General features: G+C 36.0%; 1 protein-coding gene across 1 annotated transcript in view; it reads left to right on the top strand.

The window, feature by feature from the left end:
- Positions 1–1,585: 1,585 nt before the first annotated feature.
- Positions 1,586–25,104, top strand: part of LOC133526632 (fatty acyl-CoA hydrolase precursor, medium chain) — a 38,918-nt gene continuing 15,399 nt past the window's right edge. Inside the window, exons 1-5 of the mRNA XM_061863324.1 lie at positions 1,586–2,370; positions 20,352–20,458; positions 20,541–21,868; positions 24,015–24,050; positions 24,296–24,368. Coding sequence (XP_061719308.1) covers positions 1,953–2,370; positions 20,352–20,458; positions 20,541–21,868; positions 24,015–24,050; positions 24,296–24,368 — 1,962 coding nt within the window. The 5' untranslated portion in view covers positions 1,586–1,952. The remainder of the gene's footprint in view (positions 2,371–20,351; positions 20,459–20,540; positions 21,869–24,014; positions 24,051–24,295; positions 24,369–25,104) is intronic.

Here is a 25,104-nt window from a genome sequence, read left to right as displayed (position 1 = left end):
TGTAATTTTCACTAATATAAGTGTAGGTAATCATATATATGTAGCTAGTACAAGTTCAAACCTAAATGCAGCACCAATCCTAATAGTGCTAGAGGTACGCCAAAAAACGCTGCAAATTGTGTTAAAAGCAATCGGTACATTTGAATCCATTTGACCTATAGAACCAAAAAAAAATGGAGAGTTATAACGTCATCTTTTTTTTGTATGGGAAAAAAAATTGTTTAGAAATCTATCGGGTGTGGTATTACTTAATTGGAAAGGCTTTTGGAGCCGCTTCTAAAAATATATCAAATCAATACATTTCAGTAATTTAATTTAATTAGAATAAAAATAATTTCAAAACATACCAAGTTTACTCCTCTCCTTTTTTTGGTTCTCCCGGTTTAATTGATTCAACGGTCTAAAGATCAATCGTACTGATTTTCATGTATTTAACACCATTTGCAGCATTTCGGGGTGTAACGCAAGGGAATCGTTCTCTAATAACGTCCCCAAGTGCGACGACGGCAAGGCATACACTGAGAGGGCTTACCGCGAACCACGTTCGACGTGTTGCCTCCGAGTCACACTTACGTACAAATTTACAAGTTCGACAGAGAGGCAACATGTTGAAAGTGGTTCGCGGTAGGCCCTCAGGCCCCAGACTAGGGCGCAAGTACCGCCTTTAGCCGAGATTTGTAACTGCCGATTCGAGAAACCGATTCGTAGCTGATTTCGAGTCATTTTTCATAACGTCGTCGTAGGTCCCTTAGAATCCTGACTATTTTATTCTCCATTTTGTTCGAGCCTTCCTCCCCTGGTTATCTTAAACGTAAATTCACTTTCATCACCCCCCGTCCAGGATGTGAACTCCGTTCCTCCCGTTCTCTCAAACTCTCGATTCCTTCACACCGTACTGGTTTTATGTCTAACTCTTTCGCCGTTGAGGCAATCCGTCTCTGGAATTCCCTCCCTCTCTTTATTCGACAAGCCCCAAGCAAACCCGTTTTCAAACGACTACTTCGCAAGCATCTTCTGTCAGAAGAACTTAAATAAGGTTCACCATCATGTATATGTACATAATTATATGTATTAGTCTATCTTTTATACATTATATAATTAGTAGTATTTAACTATTTATATATTTTTGATATTATTTGACTTCACGTTTAATTTTTTCCTTATTATTTGTTATTATTTTTTCCTGCACCAACATACACAAATGTCTCTGTTTGACCCAATGGTTGACTGGTAGAGAATGCCTTTTGGCATTAAGTTCGCCATTTGTACATTTTTCTTTATGTGTGCAATAAAGTTTAAATAAATAAATAAATAAATAAACGTCTGATGCAAATGCCACTTTTTATTGTATAAAACTATAATGCAAGTAGTTCAGCCGTCGGCCTCGGCTAATATTCGGAGCTATTTTCTAAATCACCAATGGTAGCGCTCCATATACGCTTTATCGCGGCCAACCAGAAGTACCTGAATTTAAAACCATTTGAACTTGTTCAATTTTATTTGAGTCATCAAGATCCTGACTTGCACGGCGACTACAGCCTCTAAAAATAAGCGGGCAGCTAATTAAACAGAACCGGTTTTGCATTGTAAACAAGCGCGGTGATCGTGAGCGATTTTTGTAAGACATTTTTTTATGGACAGAGTTTTCTATATATTTTCCGTCGCTGTTCGCCACGCCTCATTCAAATCACGTTCCCCTCAAAACGTTAAACAAACAGCCACTTCTGCGAGACTTGCGGTACACAAAAGCGATTCCTTGGTCGCTATAACAACCACCAACCCCCATATTTACGGGCCGAAGTCAGCACGAGAACAGTAACGCACCACCTTCGAACACGAGCACCCACCAATACTGAAACTTTCAAACAAGTGCACATCGAATTCGAACGATTCGATATTTTAAAATGAAAAAGTGTTTGTGATAGTTTTTTTCTGTGGCCAGTATTTCAATCATGATTTGCGTAGCTTTACTCTTGTTGTCAATAAATTTAGTGTTTTCTGCTAGGGAACCAAAACAGATCACACTAGTTAATCAGGGGACGATATCAGGAATTTATATGACGCGTTTTCGAACAAAGAGAATCGCCGCGTATCTAGGGATCCCTTACGCCCAACCTCCGATCGAATCAAGAAGATTCCAGGCACCAGATTTCACAATTTTGCCGGCTTGGGACGATGTGAGAAATGCAACGACGTTCGCTCCTGATTGTATGCAGAGTGACCCTAAGGAAGAAGAGGGAGATGTGCAGAGAGTGCAGTTGAGTAAGCATGATAAACTGTTTGCTACGCTGCTTGAGGATCAATTGGAGGAGCCTAGGAAGAAGGAATTCAGTGAAGATTGTCTATATCTGAACGTTTACGTTCCGGATGGTGAGTTTCTACGACTATTTTGTTCTGAAGTCTTCTTTCAATTGTTTCAGGAAGACAAGTTTAAGATATGTCTGATAAGATAAAAAAAACTATAGAATAGACGGCCTTTTTATAGACTTTTAGGTGGCTAGAAGTAATAGAAACAAAATGCACTTTTGTATACATTCGCGTTTTTAAGGGGATTTTCATTGCTGTTATAAAGCTCGGAAGCGGAGACCGGGCCGGGGCCGGGCCGTAGCTTCCAGCGGTTCGTATTCTATGGAAAGTACCACGTGATCACCGATCAGCCTTCATAGAAAATGACGTGTCGGACGTCTCGGCCCGGGCCCGGTCCGGTCTAGCGTGAGTCATCCCTTATGGAACGCACAAGTTAAATTTTTAATCGTAAAATCAATATGTGATTGATATAATGAAAGACCGAAGCATAACAAGTTACAAAAAAAAAGTTTTTAAAGAAAATAAGTTGCGCTTTCTTTATCACTAAATATTTTTCAGAACATCACTGGGAATAAATATAGAATTCATTTGAACCCCGAGACTCTCGTAAATTTCGCTGGAAATATTTCACAAAGGACATTTTTCAAACATTATTGCAAAACGTAGGTAGTACATTATTTTAATGAAAGCAACCAATTTATTATACGCATTAGTGTAGATAACTTTAGAACCAATGATTTCATCCGATTTCATCGATTCGAAGGATTTGAACTTATAAACTGATGCCAATTTTATCTCATCTTGACATCACTCGTACGTGGATCTAGCTCGCATAAGTGCAACAAACAAGAAACAAGTCAGCTTATCAATCGTTAATTAATAATCGATTGTGCTCTAGCGTATGAATAAATCCAAATTTTATACTCGTATTTACCTACTCATTTTTAGTCCACTTTTTTCTTGACTTCATGTTTATTTTTATTTTTTATTTGTCGCCTTTTTAGCGCTGACATACTCGTACATATGTCACATGATATTCCATAAAATTTTAAAGTATTGTAAGCTAAAATCATTTAAAATAATAAACTAAGGGATTAGAATTGATTCATGCAATAAAAGCCTTAATGACAAAGGAAGTGCCCTAATATTATAGCACCATAGGTTGACTTTAATACCAAAGTAGCAGTCATACCTTAAGCTATAATTATCAGTCGCTAGTGTGCAATTAAGTAAAATTGTCGCAATATTTTCCCGACATAAAACTAATGGAGGGTAATGTTTTTCAAGCGTATGTATATAAGTACGTCTATTCCCTTAGTTTAGAATGACATAGATTCGGAATATCATTTTATATTTACTACTACCTTTTTAGAATATGAACATAAATGTAATTGATATATTATTATGAAGTACCTACTCAACTCAAGATTTTATAGCTCAATCTTTCTCGTACAGGAGAGTAGGCTCTACGCTTTAACTATAAGACGGATAACAAGTAAGGTGTTACGATACCTTAAATCTCCAATCCTTTAAAGGACACATTCTATATTGTAAGGCAAAATGACCCCTCTATGACTATTAATAATAATTTTGATTTTTTTTTGAGCCGCGAAGTGGCCATGGTATTTGAAACAGTTTTTTTTTTAAAGTGGCTATATTCAACTAATTAGCCGGGTTCTTATCGTGTCTTCGAAATTTTCTAAAACTAATAGACTAAGCGTCAAGTTAGGCGTTGAAAGTCTGACTGATAACCAAGTCTGATAATAAATAAAAGAATTTAAATAACTCATTCTTCATGCAGATACTTAGAGCTCAGCCTGAGCAGGTAATAAATTAGGCTCTTAAATATATCTTAAGTTTTATTTACGTCTTAAAATAATCTCAGAAATCCCTCAAGCACAAAGTTACCAAAACAAAAAATACCTGACCTTTATGACTAAGGGATTAGCTGCATAAATAAGTTGGCGTGACGATACACTTAAATACACGATATTAACACTCATAAATAATAAAATAAAATAAAAATGGGCATACGTAGTCCTTCATTAACCTAGTTTTCAAAATTCACAAGGTTCCCCCTCGATCAGATAAGACGGTCGTTTTCTAGGGCCGAATCGAGGAGGGCCATTTTCGTCGCATTCTGCTAGCTTCGAATGTGGTGGCTTGCGTAGTGAGTTACATACTCGTATAATAAGTCTTGGTTGAATGTATAATACATATTTTAGTTATTTGTAGCAGGACAACTTAATGAGACATGTCTCGTAAAGTTTGCTTATATTTTGTTACGCTTATTGGTTTGCTTGTTTTTTTTTTTATATTTATGGAAGAATATAATTAATAAGTACCTACAACTCATTATTATTTCGATTAATTGTACATAATAATATAATTATGTACCTACCTATTACTTTAATTCGTCTGCGTCGACTTGTGTAGTAAGACTAAAAAGTGATTAATGTTATAATAAGTTTTGGTAGAAATTAATATGTATTGGCAGTGATCAGGTAACTAAGGCTATATAGCAATAAATATGTAGCAGCAATAAACAGCATTATGGTGACCGTTTTCATACGTAAGTAACTGAAGTGGCTTGTATGCCGGGTTATCACTGCTATCTCTGATTTTACAAACATACAACTCATCTTTTCGTCATTTTATTAGTTACTTATATTTTATGTGGTATTATATTCTTTTTTTTTTGATTCAATATAGTATAATTCTTTATTTACAATAACAATATAGTAGAGGAAGTCGCCAGCTCTTCGGTGACCAGTTACGTCAACCAGACGTTTCGCGAAAAACTTGTACGCGCTGGGACCCCATAGACCTAGAGTTTTAACGCCAAATGGTACAAAGTGTTACTCTCTACCGAAGCTCTTATATTTATAACGTTTCAAAATTTCGGCGATTTCCGCCGCTGCGCCCGCTATTACATTAGTCCATTGGAGGTGGGACGGTGCCAGTGTGTCTACGCAGGTAGCACCCCACCCTAACATCCGTTCCAAGCTCCAAGGAACTAAGGACACCCCATCAGGCCTCTTGCCACCATCCCTGATAATGCCAGTCGGCTCAAGAAAAGCAGGCACATTGATGGTGGCAAGAGATCGACGGATTATGTCATTAAGCTAATCGTGTTAAAATAAAATCTTATTTATTATTGGGGTGTAGTGGGCCTTTGAGTGCGTCGACCGAGCAGTGATCTATTGTGACGGTCCTTTAAAGTTCATTGCTAATGCCCGTTGAATCCAGGAAATACCTGATTCTTTGGGCCGTAATGTTCTGTACGTCATATTAGGATTGCAACACGTGCCGCCCTAAGTAGGTACTTCTTTTTGACATTTAGTGGTCCACAGGGACAGAAAATGTGCATTGCAGTCTCCTCCGACACCTGGCAGACCTGCATGTCGCATCTTGTTTCTTTCGAATTTGTAACTTTAACTTCAACTTACAGTGTCCAGTCAATATTCTAGTTACTGCGCAGGTTTTGTGTATTTTGAGCCCTAGAAGCTCCTTAGCAGTTTTGCTGTTCAACCCTTTCATTAGAACTTTCGAGTGTTATTGTCTTTTGGCAAACTTCCGCCAATCGATTGGTCTTCTTTTTTTTAAAGTTGCTGAGCAGAGGATATGCATACCGTTTTGTGATTCCTCAGAACGGTTCTGGGCCGACCAGGGGTATGTCTGCGCCCTTTCTAGCAAGTTCGTCCACTTCTTCGTTCCCGTTAATGTCGGAATGCCCTGGTACCCATCTAAGTATGACTTTGTTGGAGTTAGCCAATGCATTTAGGTTTGTTTTACAGATCTGAACTTACCTAGTTAGTTGTAGTATCTAGTTGACTTTGATGAACCCTACATTTTAAAACTTCGTGTTGATTATAAACAAATATTCTTAGTACACAAAGCAGAACACAAAGAAAGCTTTGTTTATTCAAATATTGTTAGCTATAAATCGTGTCGTTCGAACGCCGCTACCCCCGACCAGAGTAGGCAATATTTTACACTGATATGCTTATATTTTACCGCAGTGTCAAAGTGCTCGGAATATTGCTTTTAAATCTAGAACATTACTTTACCCCTTTAGTGTAAAAACTAGAAAAAAAAGCAAAACTTATCCAAACGAGTAACAAATAGCATTAACTATCTGTCACGTTAAATTTATTAACAGACTGACGAATGTTCTCTGTTTTATTTGTTATCTTTAGAACGTATAAAAAAACTTTTGAACTCGGTTAGTACCTACACATGCTTTTTACTAACTTTTGTTTTCTTTCTTTCCTTTATTGAATGTAGACTTAAGTAACTGAATAATTTGATGTTTCGTTTTTGCCATGTTTTTGCATCGTCCAATAATAAAATAATCACGAATCTAACTTTCAGATTTTTCTTCCAGTCTAATCAGCTATAAGTAGGCGATACTACTTAATAACAACCGTTATTTTCGTCTTTAATTTTGTGGTGACATAATTTTGTATTTTGTAATTTTTTTATAAATACTATTTACGATTAGGTACCCAAGGCAAAAAACCTAAATAAAATGGAAATAGGTAAGTAAAATATTTTTTAATTTTGAATTGATACAAACTTTTACGTTATACTAAATAAAGTTTCAGGTTGGCACCCCCAAGACGATTTTAAATTTTAATTAACTTTTTTTAGTCAGTGTTGTATTATTAGAGTCCCTTCGGTCTCCATCACCATACAGATGTAGTGCATAATCCTTTACTATCGTATGTTCTCGGAAACGTTCGTGTTTGTCATGCTACTTCAGTTAACCTCAGTCCTTTTTGTACTAAGACTGACTGAAACAGCATGACACGTTCGTACGTTTCCGTGAAAATACGATGGTAAAGGATTATTCACTACATCTGTACCAGCTGATACCACAACACATTCAGGCCAATTCAAGTTTTAGTTATTCTCATCTGTCAGTATCAAAAGTGACGTTTTTGGTTGAAGAAATGTCTCTTTTAACACTGACAGATCCGTATCATATCGGAATCAGATCGGTAACGTAAAACTTGAATTTTCCTGTATGTCACCCGTATCAACTTAATAGAAAAGTCGGTGTGTCAAATTTAACTTGTGAGATTGGTAAAAATAATATTTAAAACTTTCGCGTTTTGAACACATTTAAAACCGGGTTAATCGCGAATTGATTTTGTTACCTTTATTTCCGACGTTTCGACGCAGATTTCACTGGTCGTGGTCGCGGATAACTGACGTCACAGAAAAATATCAAAACAGACAAGATTTGTGTAAGTACCCGACGAAAAGTCTATGAAAAAGTTTCGGGAATATGCCTATATCACAATTTACCCCACCCCACAAATTTTAATATAGAAGATGGTTTTATTTTGTCGTCAACTTGGGAACCAGTGATCCAGAAGCTTAAGCCAAGGGTTTTATCTTCGGATGTGTGTGCGGATACAGTGAGTGTTGCGTGTCGGACTATTGACAATATTTAACACATCTGTGGTGGGTGGTTTGAAATTGAGAGGCCTACCCCAAACTTTTTCATAGACTTTCCGTCGGGTAGCTACACAAAACTCCGGTTTGACATTTTGCTGGAACAGTTATCTGCAGCCACGACCAGTACAACCTGCGTTGAAACGTCCGAAATAAAGGTAACAAAATAAATTCGCGACAGGCCCCGGTTTTAAGTATGTTTAAAACTGGTGAAAATAATTCGTGATCGTGAAGTGTCACAAATCGTTAGTTAACAGTTACTTACCACGTCTCTTTTGTCCGTATGACATTGACTGCATCGTAATTCATGGACGTCGATTAGCTGCCATCGGGAGCTGCCCGGGCATTTGTGACTGATTGCCGGGACAAAGGCGATTCGAAGGGTGCAGATAAAAACATGTTAACGTGGGATTAAGCGAACGATTAGATATTTTTTGCAAGCTTTTGCTTTATTTGTAATGTTCTTACGTTGGTTTGTTGTTAATTGCTTCTCATTTGTTTGCTGATAGCTGAAATGTTGATCTTACAGTAACGTTAAGTACTATGGTATTTAGCAAAACCATGGACTAGTTCACAAAACGGGATATAAGGTATATAATGTTAGATTTTATTTCCACGTAGCTTAGGCTTTTATCACTAGATGACGGAAGCTATTTGTTTACGTTGTTTAAAAAAAGAAACTAAATAATCGCCACAAACCCATACATTAGTGGTTTGTCTTACGTGGTGATGCTGACTGTCCAGATCTGGTAGCACGAATTCTCATCTCGGGCCTGAGAGTTTCTGTGCGCTGTGGTTGGGGCTGCCAAGAGATTGTAAGTTCGCGGCCTCAGAAGAATTTTGGGCACAAATGGGATGGCAATCTGAACAATTCGTGCTACCAGATCTGGACAGTCAGCATCACCACGTATGTGTGTTTTATTGGTAATAAAACACACATACGAAATAAATAGTTTGTATTCAAAATACTATGGACGCCTTATAAAGAAATGGGTCAGAGAACTTTCCCGAGAATATTCTTGGGAGTAATGAGAACTTTGCTCTATTAAGTTTAAAATATTGTTTCGAGACCAGGTCGCTTTACTAATATCAATGAAACACACAAACGAAATTTATTTGAGCAAAAAAAGAAACATTATCCCAATAAATTAGAACGTTTCCTTCAATAAACGGGAAAAGAAAGTGCCGAGAAAGAGCTCGAGAAAGTTCTCGCGAGAACATTCCTGAAAATATGCTCGCTAATTTACCGAGACTAGAAATAAGCTTTATAATATAGTATTGCATTTGAATGTTTGCAAATGTCTATCAATTACTTAAATAATGATAAACGGATACTAAAATTTGAATGTTTTTGCAAATTTTTATAACTTTCTCGGTCATTCTCATCCAAGAGAACATTCTCGAGAAAGTACGGAAATTTCCAAAAGAAGGAATTTCCGAGAGCCAGAATGTTCTCACTGGCACAACTCTAGTCGGACGCCTCGGGCCCGGGCTGGTCTAGCGTGAGTTATCTTTAACTGTTATCAAGTATTTCTTAAAAGCTTTAAACTTTTCTAGAATTCGGTTCGGTTCGCTTCGGTTTATTTATTTTGTTCTTATTTATTCAATTGAAAAACAGATTTTCAACGTGCCCTTTCAAAACAAATCTTATTTTATGATTATGAATATCGAGTTGTGTAAATTTGTTCCAGGTCAATACTGTGTAACTTATCTCAACCCTTCCAATCCATTTTGTCCCACAATCAGTGATAAATGTGCGCAATCAAGCGCCCCATCCACCGGCCACTAATTGACGGCCGTGAGTTACCGCGGTCTTCATTTATATTGGATGTGCGGGCTGCATAATGCACCTATAGTACGCCTTGTACAGGATGTACCAAAAAAGAGGGGAACCATTTCGGTAGTGGTTTCCATTCGGTATCGTGTTCTAATTATGAAAAAGAAGAAGAATATTTTCGACGCGAAAATTTTTGGGCCTTTGTATGGAGGGTTGGCTTACTTGGAAGAACTGCCTCATAGAAACAAAGTATTCTTTATCATCAAAAAAATGTTTAAGTGCTAATCAGAACACGATACCGAATATGCCTTTAAACCAGTGGTAGGCAAAGTACGTCCCGCGGGCCAGTTCCGGCCCGCGAAAGGATCTTATCCGGCCCGTCTCCAGTCCTATGAAATAATGAGTACATACATGGCATTGGCCCGCGATAATCGAATCGCAAATCAAAATTTTTTTTTAGCTGCAATTCTGGTCCTCCTAAAGGGTGTAGCAGGATAGCCTAGGAAAAATTGCCCCCAGCGATTTTGGGCCGAAACTGTAATCAAACGATGCCTTTTGGGGAGGTTATACTCTGCACAAAGTTTCATCCCTCTGTTACCCCCTGGGGGTGAAAAACACCTGATTAACCCCAAAACTGTTTTAATTATTTTTTCCTAAACTATGAAAGCGACGAATTTCAAATTTTGTACAAATATTAATAAGACTAAAAGGTATGTGCTAAAAAAATATTAACCCCCTAACCATTTAAATTCTTGTAAAAAAAAAAAACAAAAATAAAAAAAGAATCAGCCTGTATATCAAGTTTGGCTCATGGTACACACACCACGCTTGACGTTCCGTGTCATGTTGCGTGATACAAGACATGTCGTGTATAAACCAGCTACGTTACTTGAGATCGTAGACGATATGGTGCCAGACATTAGGGTCATATATTTAAGACAATAGTGGTCACATGATTATGTTAACAGCTTGTGTGGATATCGTGGTCAGAACATAGATTTTGATCATTTCATGATATGCCATTTTAGAATTCATCACTTCAGGGAATGGTTTGAATGAATGAATCACTTTGATTTTCATGTCGATCGCTTCAGCATAATATATTATATTGTTGCTTTATAGGTCTCCCTTTAAAAAAAATGCAAATTTTGATAAATGGAAATGGATTTGTTATATTAAGATTTAGTTAGTGGAAACCGTTTTCTCCCGAAATAGAAATTTCATAGAAAAAGTGCCGTTATTTTGTTACGATCGCAAAGCTGTTCTTCCGTCTTAAGCAAAGTACATCATGAACGTTATGATTATGATGGGACAGGCGGGTAACATAGTGCCATCACCCTGCCCTGCCTCGTAAGCGAACATATTTATCTCCAGTGAATCGCTAGCATAAGTATGTAATGAAATATGAATAATAGACTAGGAACACGATTCAGATTAATTCAAAAACTTGTAACGGTTTTGTTCTTACTTTGATAAGAATTAAGTGACTAGAGTGTTCGACTCGCGCCAATCACCAAGACGATCATCAAGGTCGTATCAAAACTAGTTTAAACCCATAACAAATTGTTAAATTTTCCCACCATATGGGTCTAGGGGACCCTAGCGACATCTACTGTAAGAATTTTAGCATCTATAGCGCTAATGTAAGACCATTTTTTTAATACAGTCGTAAAGTAAATTTAGACGAAAGCACGGACAGTATGTGTCATTAAACTCATTAAGTACTTACAATATTATCATATTCCAGATACTCCATACAAAATGCGACAACGCAAACGCGTCACGTTTCGCTATCGAATAAATTTACACTAGGGGTACAGACATGTGATACTATTTATTCAAAGTAAAATTATTATTTGTACGCAAATAAATATACATATTTATTTATTATAATATAACATGTAACAGGTTATAACATTTAATAGAATAAATCATACTATCAGAAAAATGTGTAACGATTGAAATTCATCGTCAATTTACAAGTTGCGGAACCTTTGAAAATAGAACTTATCTATTTTACGTACAAAAATACACAACATCATCAATTTTGCTATACAAAATATCCTTTTAACCTTCTGGCATCTATTTTAGGCCAATCGCAAATATCACTTATTTTGTATAGCAATTTTCTCATAGCTCTCTTAGCATCGCCTGAATCAGACCATTATAACGTGATCTCCAATAACGCTTAAGTCTTATGAATCTAGAGATCGATTAAAAATGAATACACTCAAAAACAAAATAAACTTCCCTGTGAATTATTGCTTAATATTTGCCAAGATCAAAGGCGTCCGTGATTCGGGAACTGACACGTTCGCCCGCACGACCCCAAGTTTACTTAGGCCTGAGTATTGTTCTTTAGTGCAAGTCACTAGATTGACAAGGGACTCGGAAACATTTTGATCATAGGAAAATTGATACGTCTCCCGTCTACTTAAGTTTTGCATAAATGATTGGTTTCCTTCTAAAATATCCAATTGTGTAATCAAAACCGTACCTTTTGAAGGTAATGTTGGAGCGATGGATTGGACATGAATGTATTACGATATCGGAGGAACCTTTGAACTAGATTTACCTTTAAACTAAAGCTTATTTAGATGTCAAAAATCTTATGACGTTTGATATCCAAACCGTAGCGGTAACGTAAACTAAGTATTTTAGGTAATACCTAAGAGGCCAATTCGACCTTAGGTACATTTTGATCTCAAAATGATGTAATTTTTTTACCATTAGCGCGTGCATTTTGCTCGTACTTTTTTGTACATGTATTGGCGCAAGCGCGACGCATGGGCGAATTATAACAAATTGATACCAGTTAGATATCAAATTATAAGTTCAAAGTGGCCTCTACGACTCACATTTAATAAGAGTCTTACGCACGAATGGAAAATGAATAGAATTACTCACACGGAAAACTTCCCTATAAACTTTGTATTGCAAAGTGCCCTTAAGATAACATTCAAAAATTTCGCGTTTCGAACATTTACTGAAAATTATTTGTTCTCGGTGTATCGAGAATTTATTTTGTTAACTATCTTTATTTCCGACGTATTTTGCTGGGACATCAGTTAACCGCGACCGCGACCAGTGCGACCTGCGTCGAAACGTTGGAAAAAAGGTAACAAAATAAAATCCTTTTTAAGGCTCTCAATACACGGAGCGTAAGCGTAAGCATCGCGTAAGCGTATCGTAAAAACGTTACAAAAACGAGACTCGTAGAGTTTTAGGCACCAAGCGTCGCCTATGCGTATTAATCGTTTTATAATTTATTTAAATCTCATTAGTTGAAATCATGGCGTCTCTGGCATCAACTGACTTCGGCAGATGTATCGACGATCTTAAATGTCATATCAGAAGATTTTTTTTTCACGCCTGTATTACGCTACGCCTGTCATAACGACGACAGAAATCTCATACACTACGCCACGACGACGCTTCGTGGGCGGACATGTTTGAAGTTGCTGGTACTCGTAGCGCTCTCGTTCTACGCGCGTGTCTTATGCGTCGCTTACGCTTAAGCTCCGTGTGCTGAGCGCCTAATATTACTTTGAGTAATATAACAATTCCGTATATAAGACGACGTGAACACATGCGTTGTGTCAGTTGTGTGCGTGATCTCTCGCCGCAAACTACTACTGTTGACGTTTATGTTAATTTGAACAGTCTACACATAAAAGTTGATAAAAAAGTGCATCTCGTGTCATAATGTGATTATTTAACCTACAATAATTGACTAAATTTCATTGCGTGTCGCAATTCGTTGACCAATTAAAGTAGATACCTAGAAAATGATTCCCTTTAAAAATCTTTAAGCAAAGTCGTCACGTCCTAGACAGCATTTTCTACATGCATGTGGCTTGTTAGACTGGGTAAGGCGAATGTATGCACGTAATTGCTAAGGAACGTTAGCATTTTTGTAATTTCTTGTTTAGTAGGGCAACGTAGCTCGGGTCTCGTTAATGTATGCACACTACATTATTTGCTTTGAGCTTGAAAATAAAAGTTGTTAAAGTGCATTCGAATGGAGACTGCAGCTGCTTTATTGTTGAGACGTTACTACAGCGTAGACGCGGGTGGTGTCAGTGTCAATTGCCTTGATAAATCGCTACATTTAAAACCCTATACCTTTACCTTAGAACTTCTCAATATTGTTTTACAGCTCTCAAATATTACTACGAGTATTGTCCAAAATTAACTCTTATAGGTACGAGTACCATCATTTAGATGTGACTAAATAATATTTAAATTTATCGCATGTTTTAAATAATACCAAAATTAACGATGATATTTATATTATGACTATGATAGAGTCGGACCAAGGCAAGTCTGCAACGATTTTGATAGTGATTTTGAAACTTCTATGATTTTATGATGTATAAATAACACTTGCTCTGCAAGTGCTATCAAAATTGTTCCAGGCTTATCTTCGTCCAACTCTTGGGGCAGGTTATTGGTCTTATTTTTTTTTTTATTACGGTATTTAGTCGGCCCCATAATATCAGTGAGTTAAGAGGTTTCATTTGCTTGCAATTCCATGCAAAAGTTGCAAAAGCATAGTTTACAAGGGTAGCAATTTTAGTAATTAACATTCCATCAAAAACATTCGAGGAAATGTGAAATTAGAGCCAATTCAATATGAAGTAACTTACTTGGGATGTACATTATTTCAGTTCAAGATGTGACTTGGCTATTTTTTACACTCCGCGACAAAAGTATAACCCATCCCCCTAATTTTTCCATATCTGATAAAGAATTATAGTTATATTGATACATTACTAATACACTAAATTTAGGCGTTAGTAAGTTTTTAATACTATCAATACATTATTTATTGAATACATAATTAACCAAATATAAATGATTGTGGGTTTTGCGGTGCGACAAAAGTATAACCCAGGTAATGAAATTTAGATAAAAAATTTAGAAACATACAACAATCAATAATCATTCATATAATTTAATATTTAGTAGATCCACCACTTTTACTTATCACCTCGATCATTCGATCTGGTAAACTATCATATAATTTTTTGATTATGTCTTGATTTATATTTCGCCACTCGTCAATTATCACTTTCTTTAACTCTTCAGCAGAAGTTAATTGTCTTGATCCACGATAAACAGCTCGTGATAAATGTTCCCAACAATTTTCAATTATATTCAAGTCAGGGGAATACGCTGGCCATTCAAGAACTTGAATATTTTTTTAGTAAGGTAGTCTTTTACTATCTTTGCTCGATGAATGCTGGCATTATCATGTTGAAAAATAAAATTAGGACCATCAATTCGCATTGCATGAGACGTAACCTGTTCATTTATCACTTCTATATATCGTTTACTATTTATTTTTCCAGAACAGAACTTTATATCCCTGATTTTACCTGAATACCTATCCAATACCAGACCATATCATTTATTACACTACCATCTCCGGCTTGCCGACGGCTCAATATAAAATTATCTTTTCTTAAATCGTGAAAATAGTAATTAAAACCATCAGGTCCATCTAAATTAAACTTTTTTTCGTCAGAAAAAATAACTTTTCGCCACTTTTTTTTCCATTGAACATGATCTTTTGCAAATTGTAATATAAGTAATTTATGTTTATCAGACAATGGCGGTTTTTTTCGTAATTTCTTACGTTTTAAATGTTCACACTCACGTATAATACGTTGAACATTTCTTAAATTAGTGTTAACACCAGCCCGCACTGCAATTTGTCTCGCGGTAAGCGTAGAATTGGACGCAACTCTTAGGATTGACCTTCTTTCTCTTGGTGTAGTTGCTCTAGGTCGACCTGTCCGATTTTTCTTACCATAATTTTCAGGATTTTTTAAATAATTTTGCACAACACGATGACTCTGTTAATGATTTTTTGCAATTTTTGGCCTTTGAATAATTTTCAGAATGCAATTTTTTAATTATAGCAATTTCAGTTTCGTTTAAGTGTTTTCCCCGTGGCATTTAGATTAAAAAAATAAAAAAAAAATCACTCAAGCAAATTATTTATACGTAAAAACTCACAAGTTACACAAAATAAGTATAAACATGAACTGACATGTCCAGTGCACTGAGCTGCTTGAGTCAATAAGACGAATGGGTTATACTTTTGTCGCGCTATGAAACAAAGAATCTCTCCGCTGCGTAACAAAGTAGCATCGGATCGTAACTATATACATACCATAATACTAGAATTAAGTGAATAATGCTGACGCGTTAGTAATATATTTACTTATATTTAGTTTTACAGTAGATATGAAAAAAATAGGGGGGTGGGTTATACTATTGTCGCGGACTGTACCAACAAACCAAATTTGTCAAAAACAACATAATTAAAGTAATATAATAAAACATGTTCGTAAAAAGTAACCAGTCAAATTTTGAACTTGAACATACACTATCGATATTAAAAATAATGATAAACTCCTGCACGCTATCTGTTGCTAATTAACCAATTTATTTAAATTATGTACCTACCTAAATAAAAGTTATTCAAAGAAATTATTGCAATGATTGCCGTAAACGATAACTTTAGCTACAAAGTACTGTGGAATTTATCGTTACTAGAGGATCGGTAATTCGTTTTGCTGTCAGGATGAAATATTCCTGGAGCGAAATTTAATTTTCCGATATTTCTCATTTGGCGTTCCAACTTTCTTTAATTTTAATAAAGAGTGACAATGAATATCTTGCAGAGACGATTTTGGTTTTACCATTCTCTCAGACCCACCTTGACTTTTGGTTCTCCCTTTTATGCATGGAATTGGACAGTGATTCGAACATTTATAAATTGATTTCTATTTTTTGTATCTTGGACAAGTGGTGAAAATGATGACGCAAATAAGAATTACGTCTAAATTAGGTTGATTTGATTCAATCCCACTCTTCCTTAAGGTCATGGTACAATATTAAGGTCGAAAAATAAAAGCCTTAATTTTAAAGGCGTCGGATTATTTGGTACAGTTTATCATGTCATGACTAGACAAATGATTTTAAATACTTATGAATAAAATTAAATAACATAAAATGAACAGTGTGTAATTTTCGATACGTTTCTATTCTTCATTATAATATTTATAAAAAAAATATACAAAGTACTCCAATACTTTTTCTTATATACATATAGGTACTTATTAATGTTTATCGACTTTGCGTAAATATTTTTCAAAGGAAATAAGTAGAAATAAGTTTCAGCATCTAGGAAAATATTAATATTAGAAGCATTGCTTTGAATACAAAGGCCGAGAGTTGTAAAACCGTATTGATAAACTTTGTGCTCAAAGCTTAGACTGCATTCTTTCTATTTTCTTTGTTTATTTGCAAAATAAAGTAGATAAAATCTTACTTTTAACATAGTGCTAACCTACTGGTTAGCAATATGATAAAAGTAAGCATACTCCTGTATGCTGCCACTGCTTTAAGAATACACTTAAAACTTAAGTATCTTGTTTATCAACTTGAACCTTTTTCACACTAAGGATCTAAAGGATCAGATCACCCGGTTGACCCGGTTGAGATACAACACTCACGAGTCACGATGTTTGGTTTTTCATCGAGCGATATCAGGCGTAATATGTCACTTCGTTCGTACCACGCGATCTGCACCAGATCTGGTGTCGCATAGAAATACACTCCCGGACAAAAGTATAGAAACAAGCTTATATTTTAATAGAAAAGTGTGATTTTTTTAAGCGATGTTATATATACTACTCACTAGGAACAAAATGGTAAATAGAAGAACAATTTAAAAGCAATTAAGAGGGTATAATTATGTTACTTTTTCCTATTTTTTTTTAAATGTTTTTGTCAATATTTTAGGATGTTTTGATATTTAGCAAGTATTTTTAACCTTTTGTGGTTATTTTAAACAAAGACAGAAACTTGAGATATTAAAAAAAACAACCTTGTTTCCATACTTTTGGCCTTGGGTGTACATACACCCAAGGCCAAAAGCAAGTAAACACTGAATCGCAGATGGTTGCAAAAACATATAATATGTCATATGTCAATCAGCAACGTTTGGGCACGTTCGAACACACACCCAGACAGAGAGAGGTATTTTTACCCGACTGCCAAAGGGAGGAGGGTAATGTTTTTCGAGTGTATGTATGTCTGTTTCTTTGTGGTCTCCTGTAGCCTAAACGGCTTGATGGATTTTGATGTATGAGGTATCGTTAGGTTCGTCTTGATCACGGGAGAGTCATAGGATTTTTGGGGGTAACTAAAAAGTTATTAAATAATTTTGTTATGCAGTGAACCTTCTGCTTTTATAAGTGCCTCTCCAGATAGTAAAAGTTATCATTGCTATCAATCGATTACGAATAATTATGGGTAATAAGAGGTAACAGAATTCGGTCGTACTTTTAACTTAAATGTAATGCGACCACAATTTCATTCTACTAGGTTCTTCTTTATCTCAACAAATCCTCACATTGTTTTCAGTTGTAGATTATGTCATGTCTGGATATGTAACTTTTTTATTTCCAATGAATAATACGACGACACTGGTAAACCATACCCAACATTAGATACACGGTCTTCTTGCAACCAACCACCCGGACGATTCATCACGATGGAAAACGATCGGTTTACCCTTTAGCCGATAACACGAGCACTCCGTAATGTTGACAAATCGATGGATTAGGAATCAATACGCGTGAAAATTGTTCTCAAATGCGACAGGCGGACGTATAGTGGATCACGAACCTTGTCATGGAGGCTTTGACATATAGTGGAACTAGAACTTTTCCATATAAATAAATGTGAAAAATGGCGCCGTCTTGACAATGATCATATATTGCTGGTCAGGCTTTAATTAGTTTCAATGGATCTCTGGCCGGCAGAGCAAGGCGCATATGCTATTGAATTGTTTCTAATAAACGGTTTTTTTATTATTAGGAGCGCGTAATATTAACGCAACGCGGAAAACATTCATGGAGTGCGTAAACAGCGAACAGTCGACATTTAGATAAAGTCATTTTCAAAAAATTAAATCCGCGTTCACATTTTGGTCATAATAATATTGCGGGCATCTTTCTCTTTTACTCCAATTAAGGCGTAATTAGAGTGACAAAGGAAGATGCCCGCAATTTGAACTTCGGTGTTCGCCTACCGCACTACCCTGTGATTTGTATTTTTTGCTGCAAGTAAGTACAAAGACACAATAATTGTAGAATTCCCTAGAATACTATATATGTAAGCACCTTTGCATAATATTTTAAGAACGGCGAGAAAAATTGCTGGCTCAATATTAATTCAATCAATATCAAACAATCATTAGGGAAGGTATTGGAATTGAACTCAGCATTTTTCTGCCCACCGGTAATTTAATCAATTATTCTTCTAATGATGATAGGAATTAACAATGTGTGCCTACCTAATTGTTATAAAATAATTTTGTTATGAGTAAAAACGAATTTTCCCAGTATGAAGAATACATTATGGCTGGATTGTTAGTAGGAATAATTGTTAGTATAGTAGGTAATATTATTACAAAAGGCAACATAAACAGTACTGCATTGAGGACTGAAATGATTTTGAAAATCGCAAATGTCTACCAAAGTAGGATCATTCCTACAATACCAACGAAGACACCTTGTAAGCATTCGGTTGCAATGCCGTAAATGTTACCAAAGCATAAATTAAGTGCGAAGTGTGTGTAAATTAAATTTAACAAAGCTTTACTTATAAAAACGTATGCCGAAATGGGAATTTCCAGCCTTGTGTCACTAAACGACCGAGCTTCGCCCTTTTTTAATATAACACTTTGTAGGCATTTTCATATATCCAGACCTTTTTAGTAATAATTTGCAAATTTACGCCAAGTAAGCATTACTTGTAAATAAAGCGTCATAAAAATTATGCAAAAACTGACCGAGTGACCTAATGACTTGGTCAATAATAACGTAACGTTCTTAGAACCACAACGCCAGCAAATAGGCTTCAGGGCTCAAGTCGTTAATGCAAGTATTCCGTGCCAATTTACTTAACCCTTCGTTATAAACCACTTTGCTGGCCTTAATCCCACTTGTGACCTAAATATGACGTGTAGGCCTGTGACGGAGTTGGAAATGTTGGAATGATTAATTTGACGTTAAAACTTCCTGGCGAAGTTTTAGTCGCCATTTCAGGCATGTGTCATTTGCTAATTACGGGAACGATTTTTGAGATATAAGCTACATACATACATATAAATTAAGTCATTAGTAACGGATACTCTATAGTAGTTTATAGTAATTATAATATTATTAAATGATAGGACGACGTCGGATACGCAATATATATTTCACTAAACATAGAATTCAAGTAAAAATCTATACAAACTCAACAATTTTTTGTAATAATAATCATCGGCTGTGAAGAACTCATCGCCCGGTGGTTTTTCCAGTGCAATTAGTCAACGCAGGGCAGCTTGTGGCTGTTGTGTTTTATCGCTGATTGTACTTTTTTTTCAACAGGCAATTAATACTCATCGGGACAATTCTAACAAACGCAAACACAATCAAGTTGCGTTGTTTTATCACAGAGTTATTATGGCCACCTCCTGTGTCCATCATCAGATCAGCCCGATGGTACCATAAAATTGTATTGTATGTATGTATGTGAAGTATCAGCTCAATCGAATAATGAAAAATGATTCTAATTTAGCTTGCAAGATTTGATCCGATCATACATACATACAATCATTGCAAGTTAAATAAAAGCTTGTATCAAAAGCTTGTGAAAATTTAGCCCCTAATTGGGCATAGTGCTAAGCATGCTGGAAATATAATTGGATTTGATCAAATCTACGTTTTTGTTTCAGGTTTCAAAATAGAAGGCTATCCTACGATGGTGTGGTTTCATGGCGGCAATTTCATGAGAGGCAGCCCCAACGATTTAAACCCATTTCAACTGGTCTTATCACAAAAAGTAAGGACATGTGTATTATTTTATTTTGACATTACTTTAAAGAAACCAATTGGTACTTAAAAAAGGAATTACTTCATTTCAGGTAATTTTTGTCTCAGTAGCCTATCGATTGAACATTTTCGGATTTTTTTCGACATTAGACCAAGAGGCTACTGGGAACTACGGCATATTAGACCAAGTTGCTGCTTTGAATTGGGTGAAAAACAACATCGCAGCATTCGGTGGTGACCCTGAAAATGTTTGCATTTTTGGACACGACGCTGGAGCTGTAAGCGTTGGACTGCACTTGATCTCATCTTACTCATCGGGACTGTTCCAAAAAGCTATAGCAATGAGCGGAAATGTCTTGTCACCCGACACAGTAAACACGCCTCGAAGAGAAGTTATAACTGTTGATAAAGTTGCTACGGCCTTTAGTTGTTTCCGAAAACCGTCCTACCAACTACTAGGTTGCCTTCGAAGGGTGCCATTTCAAGCGCTCTTACAAGAGGGAGAATATTTGACGGAATGGAAACCAATTGTAGATTTAGGATTTAGCAATGTCACAACACCATTTCTGCCTGACCTGCCAAGCAAATTATTTAAAGATGAAATCTTTAGTCCAGTACCAGTATTGACCGGTTACACTAATATGGAAGATGCACTTTTGCTTGCTAAGGATAGTGACGATACTGGTATCAGTCAAAAAGAGTTCGATGCAATGAGAGAAGAGATAATTCTAGCTGATATAACAGTAGACAATACCTCATGTTTCACTAATCAGCATCATATTCAAGACGCAGTTTCTTTTTTTTACAAGCCCATCCCACCGACGTCGAATGAAACAATACTGAGAAAACTGTTCTTGGACTTTTATACTGATAAAGTACACGGGGCTACGACTTATGAGTTAGCCAAACATCTGAGCAAACATGCGCCAGTCTATCTCTACAGATTCGATCTAAAACCCTTCTCTGATATGGCCAACGAAGGCATCCCGGACTGGATTTCAGTACCACACAACTTCGATTTAATTTTCACTTTCGGTTTACCACATTTAGCTCAGCCTAAGGATTTGAACAAATGGGATAAAAGAGATAAAAGTATCTCAGAGATAATTATGAAAATGTGGTCTAACTTTGTTTGGTACTCGCACCCGACAAACTCAAGTGTCAGAATTGAATGGGAAGCTTTTGAAATGGAAAGGCCAGGGTATTTGATAATAGACAGGAATAATTTTACGATGAGTACCCCAGAAACGATTAACTATAAAGCTTTCGAATTTTGGACTGACTTTTATCCAAAAGTTGTTGAGATCGGTACAAAGTGTTGTAAGGAACCAGTAGATGATTCGGGATCCACCTCAATATTCACCAGGAGACTTTTCCAAAGCTTGCTTACGGTTCACATTATAACAGTATTAGTATCTTAGCAGTAGTAATTTAGATTATTTCTCCAAAAATCAACGCGTTATTTTTATAAAGTCTATTAACCATTAAATGTTTAGTTTATTTACTGATAAATATTATTGCTACGACATGTTAAAAAGCAGAACTTATTTATGTATGTCTAAGTAATTGCTAGAAATGATTAATATGAAAAATAATTTGGACTCGTTTTATTTAATCTCAATTCAGTTCATATATGTACACCCAAGGCCAAAAGTATGGAAACAAGGTTGTTTTCTTTAATATCTCATGTTTCTGTCTTCGTATTATAATTAATTGTAACCTAAAATTTACATTAAGCAACCACCAAACGTTAAAAATACTCGCTAAATATCAAAACATCCTAAAACACTGTGAAAAACAAAAAAATAAATTACGAAAAAGAACATAATTCAGTACACCCTTTTAATTGCTTTGAAAAATGTTGAACTGGCAAATATAGCCACAACTTGAGTAATTTACTTTTAAAATGTTCTTCTATTATATTTACCAGTTTGTTTCTAATGAGTAGTATATATTATATCGCTTAAAAAATCACACTTTTCTATTAAAATATAAGCTTGTTTCTATACTTTTGGCCAGGAGTGTACATTCTCATAATAACATGTTAATTGGCTACACATTTAACATTGATAATTTACTTAAACCGATATTAGGTACACAAACTTCGTTAAGTTCTCACCTTTGCACTTGAGCGCTAAAGTGAATTATTTGTTTATTTCTGTCTCCAAAATGTTCACTTCAGATAGTAATTTAGTCTCCTTAAAAACCCTATTTGCATTTACAAAGTTCAAAGTGTTTGTCCTTGAGACTAAGTTACTTATTCTCATTGCTCACAAAGGTCTTAGCTACAGGAAGACCGGTATAAATGAGGTCTTCGGTTAAGCTTAGTAATTACAGTTCTCAGGGTCAGGCATTATACTGGTAATATTTATGCGATGGTTAATGAATCAGTATGAATAACTAAAAACCCAAGGTCGATTGGTCAGGCGACCTTCAGTTTCGTCACGGTACCTGGAAAGTACGATTTTATCTTGACTTTTTTTAGCAGCAGCTATTGTTTCGTGTCACTACACGAAACAATATATTACGCCAGTATTCTAGAATTATTGGACCTTGACACCGTTGGAACGATTTTCATGGAACTTTATTTTCATTGGTAAATTAAAGTTTTTCTTGTAGGTAGATGAGTAATGTAGCTTATGAAATAAGTAGCCGAAAAACTAATTTTCCAGTCCTGTGGGCAATATTCAAACGCGAAGTATTGAGAATTAAGACTGAATTGCTAAAAACTACTTTCAGATTGTATTGTGAATATGTAAAGCAGTTTTTTTTATTTAATGATTTATTTATTTATTTGTTAAAAATTGTGCATTAGCCTGCCGAGAGCGATCTTTACCTATTTATCAGTCACTCTGGATCAGGATGTGAAAAAGACGTTGCAATCGAGATAACTTTGTTTTATATATCATATTTACTTCACGCTTAGATATTTTCTTAAAATTTAAATTATTTATTGTTGTATTAAAAGGCCCACCAATTATTGACAGTTTTTAGGGTTGCGTACCTAAAGGGTAAAACGGGACCCTATTACTAAGACTCCGCTGTCCGTCTGCCTGTCTGTCTATTTGTCTGTCTGTCTTTCTGCCCATCTGTCACCAGGCTGTATCTCATGAACCGTGATAGCTAGACAGTTGAAAATTTCACAGATGATGTATTTCTATTGCCGCTATAACAACAAATACTAAAAAGTAGGGAACCCTAGGTGGGCGAGTCCGACTCGCACTTGTCCGATTTTAATTATATGTTATCATTTGTTAGTCAAATGTCATGTAACCTACAAAGAGGCAGTTTGTTCTTCTAGATAAAGAATAATAGAAACGTCGTAAAATATATTTAAATATCCTGTAGTTGACTCTGTTCACCCAGCTCAAATCACCTGGGTCAATTAAGTAAACTAAAAATACACTTTATTCACCTTTACGCCATTGACAAATTATCATTAACGGGTCGAATGATATTAATTTCATTATTTTACCTTTCATCCGACGTTTTTACACTGACTTTATGGTATTTTACGGCGTAACACTTTAAATTTTCATAGTTTTACCGTTTATCCGACGTTTCAGCCAGCTTGCACTAGCTGTGGTCACGGAAGACCTGTGGTGAGTCTTCCTTGACCGCAGCGAGTACTCGCACCCGACAAACTCAAGTGGGAGAATTAAATGGGAAGCCTTTGAAATGGAAAGGTCTGGAGTCTTCCGTGACCACAGCTAGTGCAAGCTGGCTGAAACGTCGGATAAACGGTAAAACAATGAAAATTTAAAGTGTTACGCCGTAAAATACCATAAAGTCAGTGTAAAGATGATCGGCATGTACAATTTAAAGCTGTATTCATATACGTACATAGTTTAGATACAGTGAGAGAGGAAGAGTTCCACACTTTCTGCTCTATCGACCTCCTGCTAGTGGAGTATAATTATGTACGAACGCCAAAGTTAAAAGCGACGAAAGAGCTTGTAGACGGTCTTCCTTTATAGACGGTCTTCTTACTTAGGTAATACAAAATCTGAATGATATACAAATTAGTCAAGCAGTTGCGATATTTTTAAATCTACTTCGGGTGTATGGCTCTAACGTTGACAATATAACTCCCTTCGTCATTTTGCCTAAGTGGGAGTCTGGGAGCATTGCTTTTTGCACCAAAAGCTTCTGCATGTGTAATATGACAGATCACTTACTTTGTAGATGGAGTATATAATAAAGCTTACTAGGGATAGGCAAGCAAACAAGAAACCCGTATAGTTTTAAATGTCCGTCCGTCCGTATACTCTGTGAAAGGCACTTGGAAGCTAGAAAACAAATTTAATTGGAATTTATCGTATATCATTTATGTAATTAAGCTATTAACTAAACTATAAAAAACCGGACAAGTGCGAGTCGGATTCGCCCACCGAGGGTTCCGTACTTTTTCGTATTTGTTGTTATAGCGGCAACAGAAATACATCATCTGTGAAAATTTCAACTGTCTAGCTATCACGGTTCATGAGATACAGCCTGGTGACAGACGGACCGACGGACGGACGAACGGACGGAAGGACGGATGGACGTACGGACAGCGGAGTCTTAGTAATAGGATCCCGTTCTACCCTTTGGGAACGGAACCCTAAAAAATCGGGCAAGAGCATGTCGAGCCATGCTCAGTGTAGGGTTTCGTAG

The sequence above is a fragment of the Cydia pomonella genome, chromosome 16 (assembly GCF_033807575.1).
Source record: "Cydia pomonella isolate Wapato2018A chromosome 16, ilCydPomo1, whole genome shotgun sequence".
NCBI classification, from domain to species: Eukaryota; Metazoa; Arthropoda; class Insecta; order Lepidoptera; family Tortricidae; genus Cydia; species Cydia pomonella.
The sequence above is the reverse complement of the archived record's forward strand: the minus strand, read 5'-3'. Positions and strand labels throughout refer to the sequence as shown.